Source organism: Lepidothrix coronata, unplaced genomic scaffold (assembly GCF_001604755.1).
Source record: "Lepidothrix coronata isolate B3197 unplaced genomic scaffold, Lepidothrix_coronata-1.0 Scaffold78, whole genome shotgun sequence".
NCBI classification, from domain to species: Eukaryota; Metazoa; Chordata; class Aves; order Passeriformes; family Pipridae; genus Lepidothrix; species Lepidothrix coronata.
The window spans coordinates 186,216-197,545 of NW_016690258.1; the positions used below are offsets into that span (position 1 = coordinate 186,216).

The 11,330-nt window shown below is 44.6% G+C and overlaps 1 protein-coding gene across 2 annotated transcripts in view; it reads right to left on the reverse strand.

The window, feature by feature from the left end:
* Positions 1-8,293, reverse strand: part of IPPK (inositol-pentakisphosphate 2-kinase) — a 29,928-nt gene extending 21,635 nt beyond the window's left edge. The window contains exon 1 of one of the 2 annotated variants that reach the window (XM_017819876.1): positions 8,166-8,293. In XM_017819876.1, coding sequence (XP_017675365.1) covers positions 8,166-8,246 — 81 coding nt within the window. In that variant the 5' untranslated portion in view covers positions 8,247-8,293. Of the gene's footprint in view, positions 1-7,748; positions 7,977-8,165 lie in introns of those variants that run through there. The other variant, XM_017819879.1, reaches the window with a different exon arrangement.
* Positions 8,294-11,330: the final 3,037 nt, after the last annotated feature.

An 11,330-nucleotide genomic window follows, 5' to 3' on the forward strand; every position in this document is an offset into this window, starting at 1 on the left:
TGGCATAGCACCTGGCTTGGCATTATTCAATATGGCAAACCATTATTTGAGAGCAAACCCCCCATGATACTTGTTTCCTTTAGCACACAGCTCACAGCTTGCATCAGACTTCAGGTGCTCATTCCAATTTTTTTTTTCCCCTGCTTGGTTATGATCTCGACTCCCATGAGAGTTAAGCACTACCTCAGGTTTCACTTTACAGCTTTGTGCAACCTCGCAATACGCAGATGGTACCAATTCCAAGAGAATTTAATGATTGCACCCGCCAAGAGCGAGAAGGAAATGCCTGCCCTTCAGCCAAGACAGCTAATCAGAGAACCTGCAATGGTATCAAGTGATACACCCACTGCCATGAGGTGGTAACACACACCAGAGGGAGAACAGGCTGAATAAACCCATTGATCCCTGGCCCTGAGTACATCAGCACTGCCTGGTAACACAGCACAGGGGCCCGACTGAAACACAAGGACAAAAACAGTCCTTAACATTTAACAACACATCAAATACCCCCCCATCAAACAGGCAAGTGGTGCCAACCAGAACATAACACACACTAAGCTTCCTTGGTTTAAGCTGCCCTAAACCTCCCCCTATCAGCAACACTTCCCAGCATGAGGCTGCTGAGTCACCTGATGTTATGCCGGGGAAACCAGGCGTTCCAGGAAAATATTAATAGGGAGGGGGGGAAATAGAGCCAAACAGTAAGAGGGATTAGAATGAAGATAAGCAATAAAATGGAGAGCTAGAATAAGTTAATAGTTCCCAGCATCTGGGACACCTCAGCTAGAAGACACCTAAGCAAACCTTGGGCAAGTGTTCCATGGAATCCAGTGACTCTGTTCCTTCCCTAGCAAAACCAGGCCAGGGAGGACAGTTTAGGGAGGTCAGAACACGGTTATTGCACGTCACGGGAAAATAAATGAGGCAAAGAAAACAGCCACTGAAGGGTTGGGAGGGAGAAAAGAACCAAAGGAGGGAATAAAACAGGCTCTTAGACTGAGCACTCCCACACAGCTTTGGGTCAGGCTACTTTATCCAAAGCAACCAACCCACGGCTGCTGGGACTGAGGGCAGAGACAGCAGCACCATGGAAAAGGCACAGAAACTCCACCATCACTGCATTTACCAAACTCCCCTAACAGACAAAAAACTGCTTTTTAGATAATGGCTTGATCTCATCAACTGCACAAGAAAGTCATTCAAGTCTGAGCTTGAACAGAACCCAGAAGAAAACACCAGGGTTGTTAATCAAGGCCAACCCACTCCTGAGCTTGACTGGGATTTGGTTTGCATTTTCTTTGGATATAGCCCTCAGAATTCTCAAAAGTCACTCAAAAAAGAAAAAATAGGCCTAAAGCAGAGTTTGAATTTCCAAAGGTCGCCAGAAGACAGGTCTGCTCCAACACTTATTACTAGCAAAATAAAAAAAAAAGCATTCTGGGAGGAGGAGAGAGGTGGTGTTGCTGCAGGTAAGTGACCACTGTCACATGGCATTAGAGTACGAGACCACAGCGCTGGCAGTGTTTGTGTCTCCCTTCTCCATCCACACAGGTGCTGTTTTCCCATCTGCACCTACTGAACTCAAAGCACTTGTATGGTAAGAAAAGCTTTGACTGCTGCCTTTCTGCTCTCTCTCCTCCCTACAGTCAGCCCTGCTACCCAGTGCTACCCTCTGTTCCTCTCTGTGGAAGACACTGAACTGCCCTGCATTCAGAGCTTTCAGTGCACAAACCCGGTAAAGCTGAGGAAAAAGTAAATTTAACTACTCTCATACAACATGGAACTGAAATCCTGATATGGAATTAAAATTCTATAGAGATGTTGACTCAAGCTGTTGACTATTTTTTGAGGGGGGACGGGGTCCAGAAAAGCTCCACAGCTAATCCGCAAAATTGGACATGCTTCCAACTTTTAATTCTTCTTTAACAGTAAAAAGCTTTGTAGACTGTACTCAAGTAGACTTAGTCCAATTAATTATGACACCTTCAGGCCCAGTTGTACCAGTTCAACCAAAGAACCAAACAAAAACAAATACCAAACTGTCTTTTTTTTCTCCAGTGACCACAGGCAAGTACTGAAGTATCAGTTAACCAAGGTTAACACAAGGAAATGCACAGTTTCATACAGGTGTCACAAAGGGTCCCAATTCCAACTCAAACCAGTGATTGTCTCCTGTTTCTAAAAACTTAATTGTTGTTTACACCAAGGCAGACATCTCTTCCTTTCTTTTCCACTGGTGACACACCCTGATCACATACTTGGCTTTTTCAACTGGATTTCATAGCTGCTTGCTTCAGTAAATTTGGGCAGAGGCTCCTCTGCTTGTCTACAATATATAAATAAATATTTTTTTAAAATCAAAAGCAATTACAACTAAGAAAGGTGGAGCAAATATATTATCTTTAGTCTTTAAGCTGTGCTTTTGTCTAGGTAGGTAAAGGGTATGCAGGTGTGAGAGTTTTGGTAAACAATACTCAGAGATAGACAGTGTTTAGATATGTTCACACCCAAAAGAACACAATGCTGGAGAAGGTAGGTCAAAGAAATGCCCTCTGAAATAGGAAAAAAAAAAAAACCACACCAAAAAAACCCTCTAAAAAAGGCCAAGTGGAAGAAGCAGAAAATTCTACAGAACCAGATTCAAAACTCCCCTCTATATTACATCATTCCCAAATCCATCAGAAGTAAGAATTATCACAGGTTGGGAATGTAACTAGAAGATTCTCCTCAAGAACACAAAAATATTTGAGTTCAAGTCATACAAAAACTATGCCTTTTCCACTAGTTAAAATAAAATTCAATAAATACCAGTTGCATTTTACCTTTCCTGATAATGTCTGTCTGTGAAAGAACCAAGAGATCAGGACTTGGCCATATTTTAAATCAGAGCAATATTCAGAGAAGACCATTGTTAATAAACTATTCTAATTATAACCACAAGGAACAGCAACCAGTTTTTCAGTACTTTTCCCTACCTGAAGACCCTTTAATACAGGAATCAGCAGCCTGTTCTATATTTCCTTGAAATCAAGACATTCATAGGCATTAAGGGAGGAAAAAAACAATCAGAACACAACTGAACAGAAAACAGAACAAAATTTGCTTTATAGTCAGGGATCTGGAATTTCTCAGGAATGACTTGGAAGCTTGTGGGGAGGCAAGACTTACACACATTTCAATAGGACAAAACAGATTCGGGCAACTCCACACAGAAAAACAACGGAAGAAGAAGCAGGACATGCAGGTTTCTGGACTTGTGCAAAACGACACCATCAGAAAAAGCACCTTAAGAAGATTCTCTCAATGAGACAGCAATTAATGATCAGCATCATCCCTTTCTGCCAAACAGGAACGAGGAAAGCTGCAGCTACCTGGTCATTCCAACCCTAAGCTTATCACTCTTTCAGCAAACATCCAATCTGGTCCTCTCTTCAAGTAAGTTTACTGCAGCAAAACTGAATCATTTGTCATTATTCTTAAACCAACCAACCAGCCACAGGAAAACTATTTCATATCTCAAAAGCATCAAAAGGAACAGTAATCTACCCTGACTTGACACAAAGCCCCCCCCCAAAGTAGCATTATTTTATTTCAAAACCCCAGACCAAGTCCCTCTGCCCCATATGCAGAAAGTGACTTTCTGCACACACTTTGCAGCACCGTAATGCAGCTGCCAGGAGACACAGCTACAGCTGTAGTGAAATCACAGGCTGGTGTTAAAACACAAAATACTCCTCTCTCCCAGCACCTCTGCTCTCTACAGTCCCCTACACACTCAGAAAAATAATTGGGAAGGTTCTCTGAAAAAGCAGCACTGGGACATCCTCTATCTTTAGCCATAGGTCTTGAAGGAAAAATAAATACCACAGAGAAGAGACAGATATTATTCACTTCTATGGGCAGATATTATTCACTGACTTTGGGAATCTTCTGCAAGTTTGATTACCTGACTAGACCATCTTGTCCAATCTCCTTAGTGCTGTTTCATTCACCTTCTCCATCTCCCCTCCTTCCCCTTTTCCTGTTTCATAAGGTCGTGCACCCTCTGGAGATGGTTTATGCATTACTAATTCAGCCCTGTACCTAAACCCAAGGATATCTGCTAGAGCTAGAGCTGCAAACATTCCAAGACAAGAAGCAGATGATCACTAACAATCAAGGCATCTGAAGATACAAAACAACCTTTTGCAAGCACACATCAGGATTTCTCTTGACCATCTCACTGAATATAAAACAAGCTGGGGAAAAACAAGAAAAACCCCTCTTATTCTCTTGTACCACCTCCCCACAGTCACCTTGAAACACAAGTTTAGTGTTCAAACGTATTTTAAAATTAAGCTTTTGATTACCACAATATCCCAACACATAGAAAGTAAAACAAGAGATGCACAGAAGGAACGTACAGAATTCATCTCCTAAAGCAACAACTGGAGATTGTGAGCACAGTTCCAACGGCAAGAGGAAATCCAAGCCATTATTTCCAGAGTTGCTTACACTACTTTCTACAAACACCTACTGAAGCCTTTTGAAATGAACTGTTAAGTGTCCCTGTAACAGCAAACAACTGATTAAAGAAAGGGAAGAACTCCAAAGGAGGATTTCCAGCTCACTTCTGAAAAACTAAGGATCTCCACCGTAGAAAGACACAACAGCTTACCAGGAGATACCTGTGCTGCAGCAGTTCCTCTGAACCCTCTCTACCGCTCACGAGTAGGGAGGGAGAGGGAAAGCTTAGCCCTCTTTTTAAATCAGACACCAAATCTGATGTGGAAGGAACAACACTCCAACAAAACTGCAGGGAATAAGAAGCCTCCTTTCTAAAGCACCTGGCTGGCTCTGATGGTGCTTGGTTGGGGTTTTGTAGAGCTGTGTCTGTCCTAAAGCAATTTATGCATCTCTGAGACAGCAACTAGAACAAGTAACCAGGCAATTCACTGTGTGGTGTGGAGGGTGGCAAATAAGTTATGTTGAAAAGGATACAGTGATTCAATCAAATATTCAAAATTGCAACTGATGGACAAGAATCACACAGACACTGCCTGAATGGTTTTGCAGTGTTTGTGTAACACACAAACTTTCCCAGTGTCTCGCCAACACCTCTCAGAGTTACCAGTTGTATTTCTCACCAAAATCATGAGGAAGGATCATGGTTCATTCTACCAGAAGCATTTCAGCAGGCTACAAGACTACACAGAGGCCTTTTGACTACAATTCAGTTTCAATTTGAATTAATTTAATTGCAGCTGGGAAAAAAAAAAATCAGGAAAAGCTGTGTCACCAGAGAAATTTGTACCATAGTTCTGTACATCTCCTGGAACTTTAGATTCAGCAGACCTGAAACTAAAGATCAATGAAAGCAGAAGTTTGAGTGTGCATCAAACAAACAGGCACACAGCTCCAGAGATAACAATGGAAACTGGAAATGCTTGGCAAGCATTCCATCTTTACTCATCGGATCACTGTCGAAATGTTGGAGAACTAATTAAAGTAAGTCTGTAAGAAGAGATGTGTTGACTAGACCACGTCCTGCCTCAGGATCCTTATCCTTCACTGGATGGATAAGGAGCAGAGATGCACTTGCAGAGATTTCAGCACAGGCTGTGGGAGCACAGGCATATAGGGAGCCTCCCATCACTGTTAACACTCTGCAGGATTAATGACCAGCCAGAGGAAAGAGTCCTGACAGCCCTGGGACAGGACAACAGAGCACGTTCCATAGGATGCCACTGCCCCAGTGCCAGGCAGACTCTGTCTGCACGCCCTGGAAAAGCGGCTGCGTGTCGCCTGCGTCCAGGGCTTATCAGCCCATCGCCAGCAGAGCTCTTTGCTGGGCATGTGACTTCTCCATGACCAACTTTTTAATCTGGTGCTGCACTAGCTCTGGACTAACAACGCCTTACACATCCATGTCTTAAAGGGCAAAGTACAGGGAATGGAGCAAAGCAAGGAAATAAGCAGAGCCTCACACACACGAGAGCTCCCTGAGCTGACAGTGTGTTGTCCTTGCTGCCCATCCCTAGTCCAGCCACGCTCCTCACAGTCAGGAGTAGGAGTGTCCCCCAGGCTGCCTGACCTCCCCCCAGCTCACACCCCCCGTGTGCTGGAGACGTGACCTTGCAGAGGGCTGTTATCAGCGCTCCAAGGAGCGGTCCAGAGGGCAGGAGTTCCAACTAAACACACCGGCCCTCACTTCATGAAAGGCAAGGCAGCTCGTGCCCTCCAGAAGCACAGGGATTCATTTTTTTTTGTTGCTGTTTTGTTTCTGAAAACTTCTTAAGCTTTCCAGAAGAAGCAGTGAAGGGAGGCTTAGACCTACAGATCTAGGGACCAGCTTCCTCCTCACATTCCAAAACACCACTACACACCAAAAGGGAGAACATGGGAACAACAAACACACACAGCTCCACCCAGGCCTCTCACTTGTATCTGAGTATCCATTCCCACCTCCCTCACCAGCACCAAATCCCCATCCCTCCCACTGGCACCGAGACACAAAAAACATGGACTGGAAAGCTACAGAATGAAACATGGACAGTCAAAATGGAATTCACTGTCTTAGTTGTGCTACTGTTCTGTTCACACAAATCTGAGAATAACTTAACACCAGATCACGAGAATGATGATTAATCATGCCAGTATGTCCTGTTTGTAAGAGGCACAAAGTAACAATTAGCATCTAAACAGTATTTTATAGGCTCCAAGTGTATAGGCTCTTAGAGTTTGTCATCAGCAGACACAAAGCTCCAAGATGTAAACTTTACTGGTTCAAAGCTGTCCATAAAGGAAAAACCACATCTACTTCACTTTCACTCCACATGAAAAGTTCTAACATCTTGTTAAAAAGAGAACTGACACGCTCAGCAGCTATTCTGAATCACTGGCATACTTCCTCACTTTCCATATCTTATCACAATTACATCACTACTAATCCATTACATATCCTGATTCCTGTCATCCAGTGACTGAGTAGTTTCTAAAGTGCCTTTTTCAAAGCTAAAATGTGACAGGAAATAAAATGATACACATACTTCTTGTACCAAAACCAGCTTTTAAAAAATATTTCATATAAAGAAACCAGAGGCACAGAAGTGCCCCTCCTAAAGTTTGGAGAGTGCCATAGGATTTCCAGCATTTTCTCAGACTTGATATTTGCTAATGTTTTTTACATCTAGTTTATACTTATAATCCAGAAAACAGACATCAGAAAAATCCAGTATTTTCAATCATTCATTTTGATGTTATCTAAAGAAACAGCTGTCAAGATTCAACTCTAGCTATACGTCTTTTTCTACATAAAAGTCTGCATTTTAACATTCGGATTTACTGGGTTTAGATCTATGAAGCATCAAGAACATTCTGTGGCCAATCCATAGCAGCTTTTAAACTGAAATACAAATACATTTTTAAGGCAAAAAAACAGGCAGAAGCACTTTTCAGAAAAAGAATAAATTCCTTCAAGGGACAGATATCCCAATATATTGAGTAAATAATACACGCACAAGGGGGGCACGAACACAGGGACAGTATAAACTGACATAGAGTCTGCTTGACTGGATTTATCTTCATTTAATCGTTACTACCGCTCTAAGTGCTGAATCTATTTTACTGCGGTTTTTAAATAAAACACTCCCTAAAAATATCCCAAACAAACAAAAAGCTCAAAAACCCAGACCAACAGGTAAGCGGGAGGACGTGGATGTGGGGTCACATCACCCCGGATCTGTGGCAAAGCCAAAACCCGAAATTACCGCCGGGAGCCCGGCCCAGCGGGGCAGCGAGCGTTCGAACTCCTCACGGAGCCAGAGCCGGTGACAAAGGGAAAAACACGCCTTCTCCAGCTCGCTTCCCCCTGTCACATCACCCACACCCGGGCATGACGATGGAAAAGCGGGATTTTCAGCACTTTTCCTCACAGCTCCCGTCTCCGGGAGGCAGCTGCCCGGCCATCGGCTGCTCCCCCTTCCACCCGCACCGGCCGCGAGGGAGAACCCGTGGAAGCGCCCGCTAATCTCCCTCACGGGACGGGCCCGATCCCCCCGGGATGGAAAACTCCTTCGGGCCACAAAGGAGCGGGGGAGGGCGGCGGGGCCGAGCGGCCGCTCCCGCCGGGCCGCCCCCCTCACGCGGGGCCCGGGCTGGTCTCCCCCGCCGCCCCCTCCCCGCACCTGGCAGTGTGAGACGACGAGGCTCTGGTTGCCTTCCCCGAGGTGCTTCCATTCATTCCCTTCCGTCTTCTCCGCTTCCATGCCCGGCCCGGGCCGCGCGGAGGGCAGGAACAGCCGCCGCCTCACGCCGCCACCATCGCGGCTGCGCCGCCCGCCCTCGGCCGAGGGAAGTCCCGCCCGCCGCCCGCGCCATCTTGGGGCCGGGCACGGCGCCGCCGCCGCCATGGCGGGGCCTGGCAGGGGTCCGGCGGTGAGGGGAGCGGGACCGGCGGCACAAAAGCGCCTTCTGCCTCCAGAAACGGCCCGTCAAAGGAGTGCTGTGTGCAGTGTTGGGCGCCACAATATAAAAGAAGACATGAAGCCATTAGAGAGAGTCCAAAGGAGGGACATGAGGATGGTGAAGAAGCCGCGTGAGGAGCGGCTGAGGGCACTTGGTCTGTTCAGTTTGGAGAAGGGGAGACTCAGGGGAGACCTCATCGGGGTCTTCAGCAGCATCCTGAGGGGCACGTACAGATCTCTTCACTCTCCTGGCCACTCACAGGAGCCGAGGGAACGGCAGGAGCTAAGTCGGGGGAGCCTGAGGTTGGAATCTCAGGAAAAGATTCTTCCCCCAGAGGGTGGTGGGGCACTGAACAGGATCCCCAGGGCACGGCCCCAAGGCCGACAGAGCTCAAGAAACTTTGGACAATGCTCTCAGGGACAGGGTGGGATTGTTGGGGTGTCCTGGGCAGGGCCGGGAGTTGGACTCGATGATCCTGATGGGTCCTCTCCAGCTCAGGATATCCTGTGATTCCACGGTATTGGGTGCCTGGATAACATCCCTGGGGATCGCCGTGTGGAAAATGAGCTTGCACCTGCAATGTGCAGATGGTCAAACACACACACAAAAAAAAAGGTGGAGTTGCACCTTTGGGGCTGTGTTTGACAGAATCACAGAATCAGTCGTGTTAAAAAAGACCTCTGAGATCAGTCCAACCTGTGCCCGATCCCCACCTTGTCAGCCAGACCAGGGCACTGAGTGCCACCTCCCGTCTTTCCTGAAACACCTCCAGGGATGAGGACTCCCCCACCTCCCTGGGCAACCCCTTCCAAAGTCTTTTCAGATACAGTTTCCAACCACGGCTGGTTCCAATGTTACAGATGTTTGCTCTTGCAGTCAGAGTGTATCCAAATAGCTTTGTGCTCCAATACACCAGGTCAGTCAAATGCCCAACAGAGATGTTACAAGCAGAAATATGAAGATCTGTGTAACATTCTTTAAAAATTAAACATTAAGCTGTGTTCCTCACCAACATCCCCCCCAATGTATGAATATACACATACATGATGTACAATAAATATAAAATAATCTAAAGATCCAAACTCCCTATCGCAAACACAGGATTAAATTCTAGAATCCTTAATCCAGTAATTTTTATTTATTTATGTCTAAATGAGTTTTGACTGCAAACAGTAAAACCAATCCTTCAGTGATCATTTCAAAACAATCCCTGAGGGCTCTCTGAAATCCCCCCCTTTTCTATCCTGCTTCCTCACAAGGCTCTCCATGACACTGGTCAGACTGACAAACACTTGCAAGTTTTACTCTGTATAATATGAACAGTACCCAAATTTGACTCCATATTGCAGCCTCTGGGAAAAACAAAAAGTCAAAGCAAAGCAAACTATGCCATTTTAATGGAGAGAGAAGATGCACCTAGAAGGCTGAAAATAAAACCTGTATAAATCTGCAATGACTCATTGATCCTTTTTTTAAATGTATGTGGTGCTGTAACTTAATCACTGCTCATCTATTTTCACTAGAACTTAAAAAAATGGGAGTTAAACAAAATAAATGGCAAAACACTAATTGATAAGCACTTTTCCTTTTCTTTTTTTTTTACATCCTATAGGTGTCTACATGAAAAAAGAAATCTCTGCTCCTTTGGCCATTTGATAAAGTTGAAAATAATGACAGTGATGTCTTTAAAATATGTTTCTGTCACCTACGTTTGCAAAGTTTCTTTACATTGTATAACTAGATATGGATATATAGAACATACAAGAATTAACCATTCTGTTCTGACTTACCAAGGTTTTTATATAGAAGTCTCACTCAGGACTGGAAGTAAGATTGTGGTATTTATGATACTTGCATTAAAAAATAACTGTACTTTAGAGAAATATGGACACTTACTAGGCTTGCATGGAGAAATACAAGGACAAGTAATATCAATATATTGGTTTGCAATGGCAAAACTAATTTGCCTCAGTTTTAAAAGGAACTTTAGCATAGCAAGTTCTTTCATATTTCTGAAGAATACACACCTACAGAGTCAAAAATAAAGCTGAGGTTCTGAGTGCAAGGGTAAACAACAGTGAGAACACCAAGTTTTAACATACTCCTTCCTTCTCTCTAGCAGGCCGCTTCCCTCTCCACTTTTTCCTCCAGCATTCCCAAGTGCAGAACTATCACTTGGCAGTGTTCTGAAAATAAACTGGTGAAGCTTGAAAACTGGAGCGACAGAAACCTATATAACTTACATTATTTCTCCCCGCATTATCAGGTTTTATGACTCATTTCAGGTATTATCTTCAACGTGTTTGGACTGAAACACCTGAATTTCATGCCATTGATGACATTCAGGTATTGCTGAACTGGAATTCCCCTCTCGTGGCTTGTCAGGGGCTGTAACTCCAGCTGGGGTGGACATACCTGGAGTGGTTTTAATGAGGTGCCTTGAGCTCAGCGACCTCAAAACCCACCTGGGGATCTCCGTACACAGCCAGGTGTCCTGTGGTATTTTAGGATAAGCTAGTTCAAAACTGCAGTAGGAATGCATAAGGCCACTGTGCCTTCAGTTCTACAGCTCCCACTTAATCCCCTCACCATTTCCTTTTTGATGTAACATAAAGGGGTCAGGACAGCACCACAGGCCTGAAATACATTTATTTTCCTCAGGGTCCTGTAGCTGCATTGTGTTTTATGCCACAATTCCTGTTTCTCAGGACTCTTCAGTGTCGGGAATACAAAAAAAAAAAAATTAAAATTAGGGTAAATCATCTGTAGAGTTTAAATTAGTGGGTACACTGTTCTTAACCGTGCAGATATTCTCAAATAAAGGACAAAGTGTCCCAAGATCACACATCATGTGACATTAAGAATAAGCTAGTAAAGTTCTGACA